This window comes from Mesoplodon bidens, assembly GCF_964165515.1.
Source record: "Mesoplodon bidens genome assembly, chromosome: 8".
In the NCBI taxonomy this organism is placed as follows: domain Eukaryota; kingdom Metazoa; phylum Chordata; class Mammalia; order Artiodactyla; family Ziphiidae; genus Mesoplodon; species Mesoplodon bidens.
Window position 1 is genome coordinate 18,052,513 of NC_138165.1, and position 22,867 is coordinate 18,075,379.

Here is a 22,867-nt window from a genome sequence, read left to right on the forward strand (position 1 = left end):
CCAGTACTTTCATCTTCAAGAAAGCCAAAGCCAATGTTTTTGGCTGTCTGGCTTGACTGAAGCTTGAAAAATGGCAACTTGCCCCTTGCAAAGGTCCTAAGAAGTAGCCACTGCCTTGGCCTATCTGCCCTGGCTTTCAGTGAACTTTTAAAATGCCAACGAGCTCTAATTGTGTTGATTGCCTGACAGCTGTGAATACAAGATGCTGACTCCAGAACTGCAACTCATTCTGCGGAGGGCACCAGCCTCCCCCACTAATGACTGCTGAGCTGAGCCACCTGAAGCCTGCGTGGGGTTTAACAGCAGCTGCACGTCTGCTCCAAGAAACAGCTGGCTGCATCAGATCACACTGAGGCTCTTCCCCACTTCACCTGGAAGCTTGGGTATTTGTTTTCAGAGCATTAAACAGTAAGAGTCCTAGCTTAACTGGCACACAGGCGCTTTATGTCTGAAAGGGATTTGGCTAGGTCTGTGGTCTCCATCTCGGTTTTCTGAAATCTAAGTTTGAGCAGAGACCCTTGAGTTGCTCCTGCTACCATTAGCTCTTCTGTCTGACTTTGCAATGTGACAAGGGGTGAGGACGGGAGTAGTGGCTGCCTATCAGAAGTCACTGGTTAGGCACTAGCATAGTGAATCTAGATTCACAACTCTATGAATTTAATTTCCTCTCCCTAACTTTTTCTCAATACAATTATTCTGGCCTTACGTATATAAAAAATAAGCCCGCTGATTTACTTCCCACTCTGGCTCCTCCTCCAGAGAACTCGCTTTCACAAGTTGTCAGCTCCCTGTTAATACAGGCTTAAAGCATCGGCATTCAGCTCTGGCTGAACATTGCAATCACCTGGAGAGCTTTAAAAACTCCTGAAGTCTGGTCCCATCCCCCAGAGATTCCAATTTCATTGTCTTTGAGTGTAGCCTGGGCATCTGGATTATAAACAAACTCCCCAGGTAATTCTAATGTGATTGAGAACCATTGGCCTCCAGACTCTGTGCTTTCCAAATTAACAGCTAATTTCATGAATCTCAGTTATCGCGAGAAAGTAAAGGATTTGACCGCCCCCACCCCACCCCACGCCTGCCCCGGCCCGGGCTCTCTCCATTTCCAGGTAACGCTGCATTAGCCTTCAGGAGAAAAAGCCCTGCTTCTTGTGGTCTCTCTCCAGGAGAGGTCAGATCCAGGCAGAGACAAAACTGCAGAGGAGTATCTTGGGGAAAAGTAGGACCCTTAATACTTACAGCATGGAGGCACCTTCCTTTAACATTAAATTTGTCAGAACGAAAATTTGTCTCTGTAAAGCAGGGACTTGTCTTTGGCGTCCTCTCAGGGCTTTTGGGAACTGAGTTCTCTATTACCAGCTGCATATAGATCAGCTAACTGTTGGGGGCATGCAAGCAAGGTTATAAAGCACGACCTCTGCGCTCCAGGAAAGCCCGCTGGAAAGAAGGTGGAAAAACAGAGGGTTATACCCTTACAAATCAAAGTGCGTTCTGAGGATCAGCGGCGTTACCTGGGAGCTTCCTAGAAACTGCATTTTAACAAGATGCCCAGGGGTGAGTATGCAAGTCAGTGTTTGAGAAGCGCTGGCCTATATTTTGGCGGGTAACGCAGTAAGCAAAATCTCAAGCAATTGTAGGGACTAGGTGGAGAGAGCCACTTATTCCTCTTCCTGGGCTGCGGTCTTTCTGTAGTGAGTGGCAGAGGCAGGAGGCCGGCGGGCCAAGGTGCTGGACTAGGTCAGGGCGGCTCCGCCTGCGCGCCCCGCCCCGCCTCCCTCCTGGGTCTCTGCCCCGCGCGCGGTTGCTGTGGCAGCGCCGGACGCAGCCAGAGCCGCGGCTGCCGCGGGCACCACCTCCTCCCCCAAAGGCCTCCCCGGACCCCTGGCTCGGGCCCAGGCGGTGGCTCCGCCATGCCCCGAGGGAGGCGCGGCGGCCGGGTGAGCGCCCTGGAGGGCTGCCGGGAGGAGGCGGCACCCCCGGCGGCGGACGCCGTGCCCTCGGTGCTGTGGGCGTCCGGGCAGCAGCCAGAGGCGGCGGCCGAGCTGATTCTGCTCCGGGGCATCTTCAAGATCGGGAGGGACAGCTGCGACGTGGTGCTGAGCGAGCGGGCCCTGAGGTGGCAGCCCATTCAGCCCGAGTGCCCCAAAGGTGAGTGTTCCCAATTAGAAGGTCCTGGCGCCTTCGGCCCCCGCGGCGCCTCCTCGCTCTCCCGGCCCCACACCCTCCTCCCGGCGCAGTCCCACCGCCCTCCGCAAGCTCCGCCTCTGCCACAGCGGGCTACCGCGTCCAGAAGCCGCCGCCTCCTCCCTCCCGCCGGGGGGCGAGAACCCGCGCCGCCCCCAGGGGCCTCCCGCTACCTGTCCCCTCCCAGCTGGCTTTCCGCCTCGGGTGCCATCCCGGGACCTGCGTCACACTCCGCTTCTGCTCTGTGATTCCTAAGAAAGAATTGAGCCCCACAAGGGGAGCTGTTTTCCACATGCGGGAAGGTCACCTGCTCCTCCCCTCCAAGTGGAAGTTTTACTCCGTCAACTTCTGACGGTAACGCTGAAAGTATAAGCATTTTACCGAGTATACCTACACGTGGGTTCCGAATCCAGCTCTCATTTTGCTGACTTCTGAAAGTTTCACCCCAACTTTTGGTCTCTCTGGACTTTTCCATCCCTCACATTCCTTGCCATTGTCTAGAATCAAGTCTAAAGGTCAGTCTAGAAACTTTTGGTGTTCAATATTGACTTTAGAATCATCTTGTTGTTTACGTGCATTTGCCTTTTGACCTAAACCTTTATTTAGAAAGTGTTATAATTCTGTACAACAGAACTATTTCAAGTCTTAGAGATGATTTAGGGGAAAACCTTGGGATGTGGTACATGTCTCCTCTGAATGCTAACTTACGAAATTTTTAAAAATGCCTTCCCCTGTTGGAAAACAAGACACAATGCGCCGTTTACCTCAAAGAATAGAAAAATGTCACTTTTTTAAAGTTTCGCGTACAAAAATCTAACAAAACAGACTAGTCAGGGACCCAGTGCTGGCTCTGAGTGGGAATTCTGCTTCTGCTGCAGGTGTCCTGCTGGCCCACTTAACTAAAACTGCTTTTGACTTTAATTAAAAATGCTTTCAGGTGTGTTGAAAACCAAGTTGTGGAGTATTTTCTAGAACCTTTGAGTTAATTAAAAATGCTTTCAGGTGTGTTGAAAACCAAGTTGTGGAGTATTTTCTAGCACCTTTGAGTTAAAAGCTAGGGATATGGACATAGTTATTCTGTTTAGTTTTTAAGTCTGTTTGAATTTGGGGACATAGAAGTTTACCATTAGAGTTTAAATTGGCCTACAAGAGTCGATTTAACCTACAATGAAGCTGAAATACTATAGGAATAAAATGAGACATCGTGCAACGAGAGGTATTCAAATCAGTGTTGCAATACTGGTACACGAAAAGTCAAGTAATGGCATGAAAACAAAAAATGCTCTTTTATATACTGAGTGGTGATGGAGGAAAAATAGGCTTAATTAGCATTCCTGGCTGTAGAGTTTAAAAAGACATCCCGACAGTTATAACTCTAAAGGTTGCAAGTGTTGATCTTTAATTTTGACCTAAAACACTTTGGTTTTCTTTTCCTTCATTTAGATATACCACCCTTTCTTTGTAACTAACACCTAGTATGCAAACCACTTTGGGCCCCGAACATTGGAGGTCCAGAAGCCTAGCACCTTAGTAAGCACTTCTATTTGTAGAAGGAACCAAGAGATGTTTTACTTAGTAAAATAATAAGAGTGGGAAAAGAAAAGGAGGTATTGAGAGATATGTTTAAATATGAGAAATACTCTCTGATGTGGAATTAGTTTAGATGTGCATGGTAAAAGACAAATGAAATGGGTCCAGAAAATGGAGGAAGAACTACATTAAGGTTGCCATACTTGGGAGGACGTGGTGTGGGAGGATGTAGTGGAGGAGACCATGTCTGTTGCTCCTTGGCCGGTGCCTGGCTGTTCCAGGAAAGGGTAGGGGTGGGGTCGGATTGCTGGGCATTATTAGATCATATGAGATGTTTGCAAGACCACTCAGTTTTTAAACCTCATAGTGCCTTAGTAGCTGTTTTGTTTTTTGGTTTTGTTTTTTAAATAGGCTTTATTTTTAGAGCAGTTTTAGGTTCACAGCAAAATTAAGCAGAAGGTGCATATACCCTCTGCTCCCCACACATGCATAGCCTCCCCCATTATAAATATTTCCCACCAAGGTGGTACCTTTGTTAAAACTGATGAACATTGACACATCATTATCATCCAGAGTCCATAGTTTACATTAGGGTTCACTCTTGGTGTTCTGCATTCTATGGGTTTTGGCTTATTTATAATGACATGTAGTGGGATTCTCCAGAGAAATAGAACCTTGAAAAAATACACAGTACAATATATATTTGAGGAGATTTATTATGGGAATTGGAGATTATGGGATTATGGAGGCTGAGATATGCCACTCTATGCCATCTGCAAAGTGAAGAACGAAGGAAGATGGTTGTATAATTCAGACCAAATCTGAAGGCCTGAGAACTGGGGGGAACTGATGGTGTAGCTCCCAGAGACGGGATCTACATGAGAAGAGGGAAGATGTTCAGGACATCTGTTTTGTTTACTCTCAGTGCTTTGAAGAGTGCCTGACATAAACATTTGTTACATGAATGAATTTGTTAACTGGTCTCATGAACTTTAGTTTTGCCCATTGCATTATAATCTGATTACTACACTGCTACTTAATAGTGACTTCTCATCACCTGTAAGAGTAGCCCCCTCCCCTTTTGTTAAAGCATTAGAACTCTTTTTACAGAACATTCTTCAGCTAATGTTGGCCTACTTCTCCATTGTTAGCATCATGGTGAGAAGGTTCCATCTTGCTCAGCTGTAAGATGGAAAAAGAAAGCAATCTATGACCAGGGCATAGATTGACCAGTACGTCACATCTGTAAGCAAACTGTATACACAAAAGGGCATCATCCATTCAGAAAATATCTTCATTATTGCCTGCTATGGTGCCTAATGATCTTTCTGTTGGAATCTCAAATTACAGTCATTTTACTTGTGGAATCGTATGAGTTTATTCATGTTAATTACCAAGTTAGCTCTCTGTGCTCTAGGAAAGAGCGAAACCTTTCATGAAGAAATGGGAGAGGGGTCAGATGAGGATTTTAAGGCCAAATGAGAGAGGTCAGGCAGGTCTGGGTCATGGGACCCTGTCTAGGCAGAGCAGGCCACAGTGTTGTTAGCCCCCTACATGGTGCCTGGGACCAGGCGTAAGGTGTCAACAATTGAGAAGGGACTCAGAAAGGGGGTATGGGCAGATGCCATAGACCAATATGTGTATTTTGTCATTTAGCCCTTAGCTTGTTACTGGATCAGATATTTTCAGAGTTCAACATTTTCAAAATTATCACTGATGGCCTGTTGGCATTGTTCTAAATCTCAACCGAGGACAGACTTCTAGGAACGTGCGCTTACCAAGTGGTAAACTTCTATTTGAAACGTTAGATGGAAGCAGAAGGTACAAGCATTTTTGTGTATCCCCAATGCAGAATCTGCTTACTGTACTGTGAGACCTGGTTATGAAATTTTCCCATAAAGGAAAAGCTACTGATAGGGAGAGTCAGTAATGCATAGCATTAGACTATGTTAAGTTCATATTTTAGTACACTTAAGAATGATTAGGGCTTCCCTGGTGGCGCAGTGGTTGAGAGTCCGCCTGCTGATGCAGGGGACGCGGGTTTGTGCCCCGGTCCGGGAAGATCCCACATGACGCGGAGCGGCTGGGTCCGTGAGCCACGGCCGCTGAGCCTGCACGTCCGGAGCCTGTGCTCTGCAACGGGAGAGGCCACAACAGTGAGAGGCCCGCATACCGCAAAAAAAAAAAAAAAAAAAAAAAAAAAGAATGATTAATTTAGGGGTCTCTATGACTGGAATGCCAAATGCCCACAAGTCTCTGTTATCTCACACTGGGCACCTTTATCATTTACTAATGAATAGCACCTTGAAGTATGAAAAGCACTACAGGATCTTTTACAGGCTCCCCACTCCGGCTGTCTGTAATCTCCCATCTGGTGTAGGAAGGGTTTCAGGAGTGGGCACCAAGGGGCCTGAGGTCTTGTCTACAACTAACGGGTGTAACTGACTTAAGGCAAGTCATTTAACTGCTCTGAGTGACAGTTCATTCATCTGCAAAATGAGGCATTTACATTATATGATCTCTAAGAACCATCAACTCTGTGAAGTTGCATTTTAAAGGAAATACCTATTTTTATAGACTTTTGGTGTTAGGACATCGTAATAAACCTGAGTAAAGTTTTAATGATCAGCTGCCAGGTGTGTGTGGAAGACTTGTATTTTACACCAACGCTTCACAGCCCTAATGAATTTCTAATTAGAAGAACCGCCTGGGAAATAACGGGCCAAGTTTCTCGCTCCCCTTCCCTAGCTTCAAGACACAATAATGAGAGGTAGGCAGTCACCTCAGCACAGGTTCTGTCTTTGGAAAGGAAGAAACCACTTTCTGATAGAAAATAGTGGTGTAAGGCTAGTCATGAGCAGATTTTTCATGATGGACAAAAGGACTAGCTTATCTTTTCTTCAATTTCATTTCCTGTACCCTCTTATTAAATTTCAGGGCAAGGATCTTACAATATGTTCGATTAGCATGAGAATGTTATGTTCTAAATATTTTTAAAAATACAGTGAAGGTTTCAAATCTTAGTTATGGTTTACAATCCTCTCATTATTCTTAGACTTACTACCTCAGGTTACACCATTTCATGTTGTGTTTTTCCAAAGGATTATTCCTACCACGACTTTGAGCTCAGCTTAATTAGAGCAGTAACCAGAAAAATCTGAAAAAGCTGGGCTTCAAAATAAGGTCTTGAAAGTGTTTCTTTTATAAGGGAGTTCATGATTTTCTTGTCCTTTAAGTTTATATAGACATTCATTTGCTGGAAACTTTGCAACGTGAAAGGTAATGTGGAAAAATGTGAAAATGAGAAAAAAACCAATCAATTTTAAAACAACAAGAGTTAGTGATTACATGGGACTTAGCAGAGCTGGGTCCATTCTAAGTATTAATCTGCCTAAGCTGTTTGGGAACAGATGTACGTGAAACAGATCCCAGGCTTCTGTTGTGTATATCCAAAGTGAGACATCTGTCGGTAAACCGTTGGTCAGAAATAATGGAAGCAGGGGTTAAACCCCGAAATGACCCATTACTCATGTGAATTATTGAAGGACTAATTACTCAGTAAAACATGATGCTTTGATTCACCAGTCTACATATGAAGAAGAAAAATACTTCTTTAAAAAATTATTAGTGTATTCCTAAGCTGTCAAATTTGAAGGAATTTTTAAAAGCTGGGTGTGAAAAATCAAGCTTACCAGGCAACTGCATGTAATGTTTATAACGTTTTTAGATACTTTGACAGGTCTGTTATCCTATTGTATAAATACTGTATAAAGCTCATATTGTATAAATATTAGCTTTTTCTTAAATTGGTCCACACAGGAAAACAAAATATAGAATGAATCTCTAAGCATGACTGTTTAGTTAAACTCTCTGCACTAATGGAATGCTCTGCATGTGCTCTGTCCAATACGGTGGCCACCAGCCACTTGGGGCACCTGAGGACCTGAAATATGGCTAGTGTGACTGAGGAACTGAATATTAAATTTTATTTAATTTTATTTAATTTTAATAAATTTAATAGCCATATGCAGCTAGTGGCGATCGCGTTGGACAATGTAGCTCTAATGCATAGACCCACGAAGAGTTGAAAATGTTTATTCCCTTTATTCCCAGGCATGGGTTTGCATCTTTGTCGTAAGGTACAGTTTTCAGTAATTAATCTCAACATAGAACTGATATGACCATATAATCTGAGCTGCCGATTTAAAGATAACACAGCTGAGTCCAGAGATGCCCAAGTGGCAGAACCCTTTAACATACTTTGTGAGTACAAAAACATGCTTTTGTTATTGTGAATTAATTGGCTGACAGTAGAACTGAAGTCTTGTCTGTTAAAATCATAGTCTTATTCCTCACGGTCATGATTTATTTATACTAAAATTTGGCAAAAAATCTGTTTCTTACTATAGGGATAGTAAATTTGAAATAACTGTCCTAGCCTGCGTACTTTGACCCCATGAAAGTCTGCATCCCAGTGTTGTTCATAAATATACCACAGCCATGTAGCACCATCTGAAGACAAACACTTTTAAAAACTGGTCTACTTTTGTGTCCCCTTCCTCTTGGTCTCTTCCACGTGGGGGTATTTGAGGCTGCAACTGGCACAAAAATATCCTCCTAGAAGTGGGGAATGGTACTTGCATTGAAGGCAAGGGACGTACAAACTGCAAATCAGATAAACTGGATCAAGGTCGGTAGAGGCTGATCCAGATGGGATCCGCCATAGCAGGAGGACCTGAAGTGAACTGCAGGAGCTAAAGAACCAAAGAGAGGCTTCCCTGGTGGCGCAGTTGTTGAGAGTCCGCCTGCCGATGCAGGGGACACGGGTTCGCGTGCCCTGGTCCGGAAGGATCCCACATGCCGCGGAGCGGCTGGGCCCGTGACCCATGGCCGCTGAGCCTGCGCGTCCGGAGCCTGTGCTCCGCGATGGGAGAGGCCACAACAGTGAGAGGTCCGCGTACCGCAAAAAAACAAAAAAAACAAACAAAAAAAGAACCAAAGAGCCAAGGCAGTAGATAAAAAGGATCAACAGATAGGTTGCATACACAGGAGGATGCTATTGCCTAGACTGGACTTTTTTTTTTTTTTTTTTTTTACGTCTTTATTGGAGTATAATTGCTTTACAATGGTGTGTTAGTTTCTGCTTTATAACAAAGTGAATCAGTTATGCATATACATATGTTCCCATATCTCTTCCCTCTTGCGTCTCCCTCCCTCCCACCCTCCCTATCCCACCGCTCTAGGTGGCCACAAAGCACCGAGCTGATCTCCCTGTGCTATGCGGCTGCTTCCCACTAGCTATCTACCTTACGTTTGGTAGTGTATATATGTCCATGCCTCTCTTTCGCTTTGTCACAGCTTACCCTTTCCCCTCCCCATATCCTCAAGTCCATTCTCTTGTAGGTCTGTGTCTTTATTCCTTAGACTGGACATTTTTGTGCCCTCTGTAATTTGGGAAATTACATCCTTGTTTAAAGGGCCAGGGATATAGAATCTATAATTCATTGTGATCTCAGTACTAGAATGCTCATTTTGAACCTTATTGCTAATCTTGCCTAGTCCATTAGTTGACTAGGTTATTAGATTACATTTCAAATATTGACAAATCTACAAACGTCATCAAAGTCCTCAGCATAGGCCTCTCTAATTCCTTCCATATGACTGTATTCCTGCCCGAATTTTAGAAGTACTATGCCAGTGATGGGGGTAGTGTATGCTGAGCAAGTGAGTTCTGGTCGTGTATGTGGTGGGCAAAGGGAAGAAACTCTTGGTAGCCATGGCTTTTTATATGCTCTTGTGTTTTCCAAGATCAGTAAGTGACGAGTTAAAAGGGAAAGTTGGGAGGGAAATGGAGTTTGAAGGAAATTAAACCTTCTGCTGACTTTTGGCATGTGAACTAGAAGTCGAGGACCCTTAGTATAACGGGTGCCAGAATCCAGAGACAGGCAGGCAAGCAGGTGGGCAGGTATGCATACATTAAAAAACATTTGGCATAGTGCTATGGACTTATGGTAAGCCTACAGATAAGTCTAAAATAATGTACCAGCTGGCATCGGGGAATTCCTATGTACATTCCAAGATTTTCATCAGAAACAGTGTTCTGGAAACTACTGCTGCTGCTATGCATCGGTGTCCAGTGTTTGACTGAAAATAGTGAACGTTTATTGATATTTACCCTGCCAGGTCCTATGCTAAGTGTCTTATCTTGTTTAATCTTCCCAACAAGACTATGTAGTCCAGATAGGATTTTTATTCCTAGGGCCCAGAGATGACGTTCCTTGTCCAAGGTCATGCTAGTAATGGAGTTGCTGGGATTCCAAGCCAAGCACCCTGACTCCAGAGTCTACACTGTACCCAGGAGGTTATGCTGTTTCCTCAGTCCAGTAAGAAAGAGTTCTCCCTAATGCCTTCAAGAGTCTGTGTGATGTCCGAGTTACTGACAGTGTAACATCATGGTCCAAACCAAAACAATAAACTTTTTTTTTAATGGTAAAACATTAAAAGTTTTATTTTCATATCTAGAATAAGAATTAGATAGTAATGCCTACCATCTCCACTATTAATATTGCTCTAGAAATAGCACACGAAATTTGACATGAGAAATGATAATTTAAGGGGTAAATCAAAATAATAAACCTTAATACAACAAAATCATCTGACTTCTTTCGGACCTTCATGACAGTTCCACGGTAGAGGGCATGTTCCACTTCTCTTGCCACTTCTGCTTCCTGAGTAAATGACCAAATGGGACAGACAAAGTTTTCTAAACCTAATATTTTTATTGTGGAAAACACCAAACATACCCAAATGTAGAAAGAATAATATAATAAGCCTCCATGTCCAACCCAATGAGTGGTGAGACTCTATGTGACACGTTGAGTTTAAACAGTTTTCAAGGCCAGTCTTATTCCATCTATGCCCTACCCAGTTCCCTCCATCTGGAATAATCAGGAGCAATTCCTAGACATCATATAATTGCACCTATAAACATCTTACATGTATCTCTAGGAGATAAGGATTAAAAAAATATAGTACACAATATGATCCCCAGTACAGTCACTATACCACTATTCCATTTAAAATAATCCTCTGTATCCTTAAATATTCAGTTAGTGTTCATTGTCTCCTGATTGTTTCTTTCTCTTTTTTATATAAATCAACATTTAAATAAGGTCCATATTGCAGTTGGTTACTATGTCTTTTATATCTTTGAATCCACAGATTCCTCTCCATTTTTAATTTTTTCCTTATAACTTATTTTCTGAACAAACTGGGTTGTCTGGACTGTAGTTTTTCATAGGAAAATGAAAGGTTTGTTGGGGGTGAATGCCTGTGAAAGATAAAAGGGGCAGGAAGCAGATTGGGAGGGATAACCTTCAGACTGTGATGCCAGTCTGACACTTGTAAAGAGGGGATGAAGCAGGCAGGGTCAGGGAGAACCTCAGTCTATGGTGCTTATCTCATAAAGTCTTTGTTTACCTATGGTGGGATCTTGGGAGAAAAGATTGCTCATTAGGAGTCCTGTCTTAGGCAGAAATGGCCAAATCTAGTTGTGTTCAGTCATAGACTGGGGGCTGCCTGGGAAGAGTGACGTTGACTTGGATCCTAAAGGCACCAGTAGCTGGAGGCTGTCAGCTAACTGCATTCATTGCAGCAGAAAAGCAAGTTCTTAAAGGGAGAAACCACAGCATCCACAGTGACCAATAACGTTTATTATTATCATTATGAGCTCAGTTATTTAAATATATTAAATATATTTCAGTTCACAGCAATGACTGTTCTTACTAATTCTCAGACTGCCCCAATTCTGGATTTTTGGACCAATGGGAACCCCTTCAGGCTGACTTCTGAGACCTTTTGACATTCTCTCAGCTGTCTCTGTTAGCTTCTTTGCTTTCTGGAATGGCAAGATATTCCAGGCTCATCTTGAACATTTTATGCCTATCATCAAGGAAGCCTAATTTTTAAAATTGACTAATGGTATTTAGATACCACAATTTGAGCACCTGTGTGCTCATTGCTAGAACTTCCCTTATATGGTCCTGTTTCCTAGGTTTTTCTGAAAGCAGAGCTAGGAAGTATGTATTTTTTTTCTGAAAGCAAAAAATGCACCATGGAATCATGCTGTTATTTCCAGTAAAAGTTCAAGACTGAAAGGTTTTTACTTCATCTTCTTGCTCCTACCCTTAAAATCCTGTGTTCTGACTGCAACAGTATCATTACTGATTTGCCTTATCCTGCAATAAATGTACATCACAGAATACCAACACCAATGCCACCATCAATAATATAATTAATCAGAGCCATTTAAGATCATTCTGTAATATTTTGTTGTAGCTCTTAGGGACATACCACTTAGAGTATATGCTATGTGTAGTCAAATTACTATGTCTTAAAGACACTTGGGGGCTTCCCTGGTGGCGCAGTGGTTGAGAGTCCGCCTGCCGATGCAGGGGACACGGGTTCGTGCCCCTATCCCGGAAGATCCCACATGCCGCGGAGCGGCTGGGCCCGCGAGCCATGGCCGCGGAGCCTGTGTGTCCGGAGCCTGTGCTCCGCAACGGGAGAGGCCACAGCAGTGAGAGGCCCGCGTACAGCAAAAAAAAAAAAAAAAAAGACACTTGGAATCATTCCTATCTGTGATGTTATGCCTCCAACTCAATATGCAGAATTATTTGTTTCATTTTTGCTTTTATTTCAGGGCATTGCTCTTTTTAATCCAATTTTGTTTTGTAATTATATAAAATATTTATATGGTTCCAAAATCAAATCCACTAAACAAGCTATATCCTGGGAAGTATAATTTTTATCTGTGCCTCTTCTACCCTTTCTCTTCCTTCCTATTATTGGTAAGCCTTTTTAATTTTTTTGGTTTATTCTTATATAGCAAACATTTACATATATTATTCTCCTTACCTCACCCCTACCCATCTTCTTAAGTGCTTGGTAGTGTACCATATATACTTTTTGCACTTTGATTTTCTTTTTAATTAACAGTATACCTGGTATATCACTTGATAGAGGTATATAGCGAGAATCATCATTTCTTTTTATATCTGCACAATAATCTATTGTGTACTGTAGTTTATTGAACCATCTTTCTATAGAAAGACTTGGGTTGTTTCCAGTCATTTTTGCTATTGCAAATAGTGGTGTAGCAAAAAAAACCTTGTCATGTCTTTTTTTTTTTAGTGTATTTTTGGAATAAATTACTAAAATTTATTTTGGAATAAACTACTAAAATCCTAGAAGTGGGATTGTTGACTCAAAGAATAAATATCTGTATAATTTTTAATAGACTTACTTTTTAGAGCAGTTTTAGGTTCACAGCAAAATTGAGGGAAAGGTACAGAGGTTTCTCATCTACTTTCTGCCTATATAATTTTGCTAAATATTTCCAAGTTCCCTCAAAAGGATTGTGCTGTTTTGCTTTACTATTGTCATTGTATGAGGGTACCTGTTTCTGTGCAGTTTCTTCAAAAGAGTATATTTTCAGACCTTGTTTTAAAAAACCAATCTGAGATAAGAAATGGTATCTCGGCATAATTTTAACTTGTGTTTTCCTCTTTAAATAATTCACTTTTTTAGCTTATTCCTCCTAATATTAGGGAGCAACTATTATGTGCCAGGGTATCTGATAGGTTTCAGGGATGCTACACTCAATTTGACACAATTTCTGCTTCAAAGTTTTCACAATCTGCAGGGAGACTTATCAGCAAAATAACTAGGTAGTCTATTTTATGTGCCATTGAGGTATTACTTACAAGGCTTTATAAAGAACCAAGGAAATGTAGCTAAAGGAGAAAATCATTTTGTTTGAGTGGGCTGGGGGGTGGTCAGGGAAAGCTGCAGAGGGGTGTGAGGGTAAACTTGAAGCATGATTAGGAGTTGGCAGCACAAAAGAATAAGGAAACCATTATAGGAAGTAATATTTTGGAAAAATCAGGAAAGAACGCTTTGAACTTTGTGGAAAATAAGACCATAGCCTGTGGGGAGAGTGTATGTTAATGGGAGACGATGACAGTCCTTTGTGTAAGTCAATAGTTTGCGTAGGGCCTTGAATATCATGCCAGGAAATTGGTGTCTTAAACTGAGGGTTGAGTAAAGGGTGGCAAAGGCCGAGTGTCAGAGGATATCAAGTTTTTGTTTTTTAAAGTAAGTGAGTTTGGGTTTTAGAAAGACAACCATGGGGGTAGGATGGATTATAAATGGAGTCCATTTCAGTGGCCAGTACCCCAGAAGATCCAGGAGGTGGTGTGTAGTTGGCAGGGAGAATGGAGAGGAGAGGTGAGGCCAGGTGCAAATGCATATTGTCAAAGATAGAACCTGGAGGATGTGGGGTTTGGGGGAAAGGGAAGAAACAATGGTGAAGCTGAGATTTTTAGCTTGGACAATGGAATGGATAGTGGACACAGCTAAAATTGCTTCCTATTTTGCCAATCTAAGAATTATCTCACTTGAAATGTATTCTACCAAGAATCAGATATGCCAAGACTAGCAAAATGTCCAAACAGAAGGGAAATGGAAAGCTTGAAGAATGCATAAGCTTGAGAAATTGCTCTTGAAGGATTATAAGTTGAACCCTATAAAGTTTAAGATCTATGTTTTCCATGAGCCTCGGGCTCTCCTTCTGTGCCCTTTCTTACTAGGTTGGGGCTACTTTGGAAAAAAGAGTTTAAAACTATTTTCAGAAAACACTATTCATTAAAAATTGTTAAATAAAATTATGATCTTTGTACAACCATAATGTTTAGGTATTATTGAAATGTAAAAAAAACAGTGAAGTAATTTTAAATGTCAATTTTTATATGTATAAAAACTGTTTCTATATCATTTTAAACTAAAAAAATTCATTTATTTCATGAAATCTTTGTGTCTAATGCAAATAATATTTGTTCCAAATTAAACTTTCAAACTTAGTAAAATGTTACAAACATAATTCAAAGTATTTTCTAGTGCCCATCTGTGCAGGAAGAATAGGATCAATAAAATTGAACAACTGTTAGAGTGTACTGGTTTCCTTATATTTTAGGCATGTTTTCATGTACTGAAAGTGTAAAGTCTAGATAGTATGTTTTGTTGTGGTTTTCATTATACAGATGAAAACTTGTTACAGTTGAAATCTTGGTGAATATAATGCATTTTTGAAGTCCCATTCATAGCCCACTTATTTTAGATAATATTTAAATATTTAAACTAAATAATGTGGATACATTTTTGTCATGAGATTTGATTTATAATACGCTCATTTTAAAAGTAAAAATACATCCTTCTCTAAAAATCATTATTTCCATTTCTTTGAATTAGCATTTTTCATATTTTGGGAAAAAATATCTTGATATCCTAGCTTCTGAATGGAAGACAAATCTATCATTTTCCATATTGTTTGAATGTTTTACACTGGGACCAAACCTACTCTGTTATTGAGCTTCATGCCATGGAAACATCTTATGGGGGAACCTCTTTTACTCAAATCTTCTTGGTACTTGAATACTTTGTTAGGTGCATACAGACTCACTGCATCCAATTCATCTGCATGGTAAGATATGTACATTGAAATTCTAAGTGCTTTTTCAAATCTAAATTTCCTAGAGTGCAGCATGAGTCCCAACAATGTAAAGCTATGAAATGCCTTTTCATTGTGACTTTTCAAAGACCTTCGTTCATTAACATTTAATTAGCATCCGTTCGTTGTGTACATTGTATACTTCAGGGTGATATGACTAGTAACAAGGAGTATTCTAGAGGATCTTAGACTTCTGAGATTGAAGCTGATAATACACTTACTAAATTGTGTGCTGCTTTACATTAAAAAGATTCAGCAGTTACCTATTTCTTTACTGAGTATAGGACACCAGGTTGAAACCATTGATTTTGAAGTGAAGAATTCTTGGTCATATTCTAAACTAACCAAGTGTTATCATTAGCTTTGAAAATAACAACTATCTTCAGTATTCTAGGGTAGACTGAAGAAAACCCATGTTGGAGGCCCGTAGAAAAACTTTAGTATTCTTATTTGGTTAATATTCTGCCTTTATGAGAATCTCAATAAAATCAGTTAAATGGAAACTTGGAAAATTCAACATACTGTCTATCACGTTCAGTTTACTGTTAAATAAAATTATGCCCTGGATATAACCTTCTAATTTTATTTTTTCACCTTAATGAAAGCACTGGTCATTATTGCTGCCACTGATGCTCTTTTGTCTGCACATACTGTTGCAACATAATGTGTTGTGCATTTGATACGGATATTACCATATTGCCATAAGGAGCTGCTATTATTTTAGACACCAACTGATTCCATGATAGTGTCAGGTTTCTTTAACATATGCTTATGTTTTTGTACAAATGACCCCAAGAAACATCTGCTAGTTTTGTGGTGATATCTACAGTTTCTTTTTTAGAATTTGACCTGTCAGTCACTTTTTAATGTGAAATCTACAGTATTTCATTAGAATAAGCTCACTTTCTGTTTTTTTTATTACTGATATTAATTAACAACATTTTGACTCAGCTTTATGACATAATTCAGAAAGTAATTGAACTGCCTGTGCACATTATTTTAAAAATCTCTTTTCATGATTGTGTCATTGATACTTTAAAATAGAAAAGTGCCTTTTAATGGATCCTTTAGCATCCAAAATTTTAGGTCCCAAATTGCTTTCTAATGGTTCTGAAATTATTCTTTAATTTTACAAAAGTGTGCAGTAGTTGTGGTGTATCATTGGTCCATTCATATCCTTTGCTAATTGCTAATCTTCAATGGATGTGTAAGGGCAGACAAAGGAAAAGGAAATGAACTTTCAATAAAGTTGTGAAATCTTTCCTCTAGGAGATTGGAAAAACTTTAGAGAACATAAGCCAATGATTATGTTACGGGTGGGATCCCTTCTTTTACTTGCTTTGGTATGAACTTGACTAAGAAGCAATGGTCACAGATTCCCGTTGTCTGGCATTTTCTTTCCTGCTTTCCTCTCCGTTTCCTCAAATGTCTTTCTTAAGTCATAGCTACTTATTCAAAGAAAGCAATATGACCATGTACTCATGGTACTTAAACAAACCTGGAACATCAACAAAATGAAAACAGGACTTTGAATAGCAATATCTGTCCATGTTTTCCAGTGGAAAATATATAAATAGATTTTTCCAACTCCTTTTATTGTATCAGAGGACATTGTCTGTAAAATTTTGTGTTACCTACATACTTGATACCAACTCTAAACCCAATAAAGTAAATATACATGAGGTATAGTCCTTAATCTTGCCTATGTTATTAAGATAATAGAACACTCAGTTTTATTTTCTACTCATCTGCTTTCTATGTATCAGCTGTTGCACTCCTTCAGACTCTAAGCGTGTCATCATTTATATCTCCATGCTCATTCAGTAGCCCTTGCTGCTCTTATTCTCTCTTTGTCCCTTGGGTAACTTATGTCATTAGGACAACCTTCTGTCTCCTGCTTACCATCTCTTGGCTGAAACTGAGCTGATGCCCTTGCCAGGTACCTTAGGTGCTGGACCTGCTGGGGTTCAGCTTTGGCCTTGGTGATGTCTGTGTGCCTTCTGTGCCAAAACTCAATTCTGTGAGGGGTGACAGGATGACTGAAATCTTTAGTTTCAGTGATAAAGCCCAAATGAGGCTGTATTGAATACCTAAATAGCTTTCTCTTAGGTCTGAAATAGGAGAGCCAGGAGCCTCAATGTCCCTTGAGAAAGAAAGATTTCCCTCAGCCTTCTGGGCTCAACACTGAACCATTTAAGTGGGTTAGTGGGCTGGACCCAAAGAGGGTGTAATTTCCTCAAATAGTGTTTTAGTTTTGCTCTGTGTACCATGGGAGTAGAACCAACTAAGGGAAGTCCCTAATGACTTTTCTTGTCTCTTGTAGGGCAGGCTATTTACTTTAAGTCATGGCTTCTTACCCCTCTGACACCTCTACCCTATGCAAGGCACTGGAGGAACCATGGGGATGGGGGAAGATATTCATGAAAAGGATTTTCAGGTACTGAGTATATCTGGAGTCCTATTTGAAGGATAAAGACTATTTAGCAATTATCATTTTAATACTTATCACTGCCTATACTTTTTGTTGTTAGTTTTTAGTACAGAGAATTTTGTCATACTATCAATGGTGGAGTGGAGTGGGAAACAAAATGAAATCTATTTTCATTAACTTCCTATGGTGTCTGGTATGATATCATGAACAGGTGGACTCATAATTGTTTACTTGATGCTCTTTTTAAGAAGTCAATTATATCATGGGAATTGAAGAATAGCAAAATTAATTTGTTGAAGCATTCTTTAGGAAATCTTGCATGCATGTTCACTAGAGAAACATGGGGCTTCTCTCTTAAAGGACAAGGCTTTGTTTTGTTTCTAATAAGACACACTCTTTATAATTAAAACAAAATCCCAGTGTTAAGGGATTACTGTTTTAAATAATTGGATTTCTTTCCTTTGTTTCCCTGATCCCTATATATGAGAATAAATCTAATGGTGTCTTTGGCTAATACATATTTCCAAATTAAATAGTTCTGTTAACCACTGAATTTTAATAATGCCTCTCAAAGTTTACAGATGATAATATAGAAACCAATGTAATATCAGGAACATTTTAGATTTGGGAAAGGCAAAGATACAGAAACTAATTAAGAACAACAGAAGCTGTGGAAACTTTCTTTTTAAATGATGATATATTGATATTCACATAAATTATTAAAAAATATAAACAAACTATTTGTATAATTTTATTTAACTCTGCCATCAAAATACTAAATTCAGTACCACGTATTTTTAATTTCAGACAGATGCTTTCATGAAATGGTATTTTAATACCCTGAAGATGGTTTAGCTTAAAAATGGTTAGGGTTAAAATGATATAGGAGAAAAGTAAAATGTAAATGTCTCGCTGTTACTTTCGGAAAAATTCCCAGAATAAGCTCTGTCCCCCTTTCTTTCTCTTCTCTTTTTGATTTCCATACTCCAGAGCCCTTTTCTGAGACTCTTAAATCATGTGTGAGTGCAGGAGAGGACAAGCATTAGGGTGAGTGGTAAGAAGGGGGAGCATTTTGCTTGGGGCAAACTCTTCCTCCATATGGGACCTTCTTAAAGCCCTCCCTCAGCCCCTTAAATCAGAACTTGAGCTCCCAGGCAAGAGCTGTGTTAGGAGCAGCATTAGCAGGAGACTGGGGGTGGGGGTGGGGGTGGGGAGGTGTGGTGGTAGATGGAGGGCCCTTTTTCTAGTTGGTCACTTTTGGACTTTGGTGAACCTTTTCAAACTGACCTGTTTCTCCACTTAATCCTGAGTCAGTCTTGACCCTTAACTTTTCAGGTGTAGCCATACTGGGTCCTCCTAAGTTTTGAAGCTCAAGGAGGAAGTGTTTCTAGTTCCAGTACAAACTTTTAAAGAACCAGTGGGAGCAAAAATGTCAAGGACTCTTGAGAGATTTTGTATTTGATCCCGTATGAAGGCAAAATGAAAAATATTGTAAATGGCACTTTCAAATCTTACACAAGTTTCTCAGTTACCCTCATCTGTCGTTTCTGGGCTGCATTGCATCCCTTGCTATCCTGATTAATTCCCACCTAAAATAATTTAGTGTCCTCCTAATATAACTCTAGCATTCTAATTAATGATAATCTAAGTAATTATTTAAAGTTTTTTCTCCATTTGGCATTCAATAGTCTTCAGTGTTCACATTTGGAAATATTGAAACCTGGAAGGGAAAAAAGGAAAATGATTCATTTCTCTGTTTGCCATACTTTGCTTGATGTTGTGATAAGACAAAAGGTCACCACCTGGTATAGAAAATTTAGAGATTCTATAGAGGAAATGAAAACTTAGGACAAGTTAAAGAAGGAAGGTATATTAGTCTACTAAGGCTGACATAACAAAATACCACAGATGAGGTGGCTTAAACAACAGAAATGTACTTTTTTCTCACAGTTCTGGAGGCTAGAAGTCCAAGATTAAGGTGCTGTCAGAGTTGACTTCTGATGAGGCCTCGCTTCCTTAGCTTATGGACGGCCACCTTCTCACTGTACCCTCACATGGCCTTTCTTCTGCGCACACATGGAGACAGAGATCTCTGGTGTTTCTTCCTTTTCTTATAAGGACACCAGTCCTATCAGACTAGGGACCACCCTTATGACCTAATTTAAACTTAATTAGTCCTTAAAGGCCCAAATATAGTCACCCTGGGGATTAGAGTTCAGCATATGAATTTTGGAGAGACACAATTCAGTCCAAAACAAGTGGATTTACTGTAGTACTCCTTTAGCTAAATCTTTTCAAATCCTGAAAGTGGGTTTTACCCCCTCCCTCCAAATTCCTGTTAACAGGTGAGGTTTTTCTGGTTTGTTTCTTTTTGATTTTTAATATAATAGTTAATGTATGGTTGGTCACATCAAATTATATATAACGCTAGGAAATAAGAATTGTTAGAAGAGTCAAGTGAGCTAAAACATATTAAAATGATTTGGAAAAAATTTTTTTTTAACATTTTAAGTAGGTTTCCTCAACTCTAAATCTGTGTGAACTTGGCATATCTAATCAGTCTAAATGCAGGCCAAATAGCAATCTTAGTTATATGATAGTAAGCGCAGATCTCAAAGGATGTAAAATACATCTGAATACACTGATACTCATGAGTTTGCCATAAATTTTCTGAAAACATGATGAACTCATAACTTCAATATTTTTGTCTATGACTGCAAATGTTTGATGAGAGATAACCATGTAGGATTTTTTCCCCCCATTTATTAAGGGCTTATTTCAGGTTTCAGTACTGAAATTAGTGTTCATTTTGTATCTTCCTGGCAAATCTTGCCAATAAATATTTGCATATTTGGAAGTTCTTAGGACTATCATATTATTGGGCAACCTTAAAAGGCCACGCAGAAAAGTGATTTGGGTTGATATTGCTCTGCTTTATTTAAGTCTGAACAATTCACTTTTGTGGTACAATCAGAGTACTGACCTACATTTGAAAGTGCAATGCTGTTCTGTTATCTAAATCCACTGTGCTATGAAAGGGTGAAATACAAAAAAGAGGTCACCACTATTATTTTCTCTGTTGTCCTGGAGTAAGGGGGTTTGTTTTTGGTTAGATGGTCTGCTTCTGAAAGATAACTGAAGTAGAAACTTCACTAGGATTCCTATATGAAATCATAGGAAACATAAATTGAAAAATGATACAATAACCATGTTAACATTTAGCTAAATAAGGGCTGAAATGAGTTAATTCTATTTGGAAATATTTAAATTAGAATTAGCTTTTACTTTTGATAAATACTGCCTTTTTAAAAAAAATTTCTGCTGAATCTTTAAGCTTTTAATACTTCAGCCATTCTCCTAAAATAGGTGTAGAAGCGTGTCCTTACCTTGGTTTGGTAAGCCTCTGAACATGCAAAGCAACAGATGTTATACCCAGCGTAATTATATGTATCCTGGAAACACATCTTTATAGAGTGGGATTGGTCCTTGGGTAAACAAAAATTTGGCAAACAAAGGGCATTAAACTGCTGATCTCAGCACTAATTACCTGGGATAGATTATAATAATCTTGTATAGGTAGTAACTGCATGCATGTATTGGAAAAATAATGTAATTGTAAAATACGTTACAAGGAAATTGAACTTGTGTCAATTTTAGCTCATCTATCCCCTTAAAGAGCAGAAGAAGGCCTCACTTTTATTTTTTAGAAAGTTCTTTCAACAACTTTTTGGAAAATGTTTTGAAGAGTCCAAATCCTAATATACTAAGGCTTTTGAGCATGTCTCTGTAGGTTACTGCCTTTGTTTTTTTTAATATAGTGTCCACTGAAAATAGAGCGTTTTAAACAAATGGATGGATCCCTGATCTTCAAGCATCCTAGTATCTCTGAATACACTGGGCACTCTGAGAGCACAGTTACTTGAACCAACAACCGTACTAACGCAGTGGTTTTTGTAATTTTGATCTCTTCCTTCCAAGGGCATATTAAAACACCTTCTCTTCCCTCCCCAATAGATAAAGCAAAGCAGAGCTCATTAGGTTCGTGTCATAGAAGGTCTAGAATCATCTGGAGGTCAGTTTGAGAAGCACTGTATAAACCATTGCTTAAATAGCGAGCTACAAAGTTCTGGAGGCTCTTACAGAAATTTCTGAAGTTGATGGTGTCGGTTTTTGGAGTCTGAAGTTTTTAAATAAGAGTTTGTTGATAGTCACGGTCTAAACAGCAAGTTATCACCAAGATCATCTAAATGTAGGGTTGTTTACATTTTTTTTCCCAAAAAGATTTTGAACACAAAGGACACCTTCAGGACAAAACATTATAGTTTGAGAATATTCTGGAATAATTATGCTATGGGTTTTATTTTCTGTATCTTAGGTTATTAGCATGTGTTTTTGTTGCCATAGATGTGCTTACAGATAGGTCATCACTTAGTCAAAAATTCATAGCAACTCCTTCACCTGTAAACTGTTGCTGTGGCACAGTTGTCATATCTGTTGAGGAACCGAAATGGTGAATAAGGAGAATGTCACGTTCGGAGCTGGTGTGTTCTCACACCATCTAGTGTTTCAGTACTCAGGGCAGTGATGTGTGCAGCCTTTCCTGCCAGTAATAGAGTGTGCTAAGATTTTCCTCCTCAGCACAGTCTGTGCATTTCCATAACAAGATCCAGGATCCAAGGAGAATACCACAAGGTGATGAAACCAGGTGATTGTGATCAAATTTCTGTTCCACACTACATCATCATTAGTGTTTGTCAGAAACGTTGTCCCATCCTAGGGTGGAATTGATGAAGAACTTGCATTGTGACTGGGGCACATAAACCCTTTCAGGATGAATACAAACAGAACTTGATATATTTCCCAAAATATTTGGGGAAATATTTGTGCCTAGCTAGAATCAGAGTGGTAGTGACATGTGAGTCAACTTCTGGTGGTTTTCTCCTTTTATTATTGTTTCTTTTTTTTTTCCCTTTCTTTTCGCTTAATTTGAAAGACTTTTTTTTTTTTTTTTTTTTTTTTTTTTGCTGTTCACAGGCCTCTCACTGTTGTGGCCTCTCCCATTGCGGGGCACAGGCTCTGGACCCGCAGGCTCAGCGGCCATGGCTCACGGGCCCAGCCGCTCCGCGGCATGTGGGATCCTCCCGGACCAGGGCACG

At 39.9% G+C, this 22,867-nt stretch overlaps 1 protein-coding gene across 4 annotated transcripts in view; it reads left to right on the forward strand.

The window, feature by feature from the left end:
- Positions 1 to 1,910: 1,910 nt before the first annotated feature.
- CERKL (CERK like autophagy regulator) overlaps positions 1,911 to 22,867 on the forward strand; it is a gene marked incomplete at its 5' end in the record, with an annotated part of 156,490 nt that continues 135,533 nt past the window's right edge. For all 4 annotated transcript variants that reach the window (XM_081241851.1, XM_081241852.1, XM_081241853.1 and 1 more), the window contains one exon: positions 1,911 to 2,148. In XM_081241851.1, the coding sequence (XP_081097977.1) occupies positions 1,911 to 2,148 (238 nt within the window). The remainder of the gene's footprint in view (positions 2,149 to 22,867) is intronic.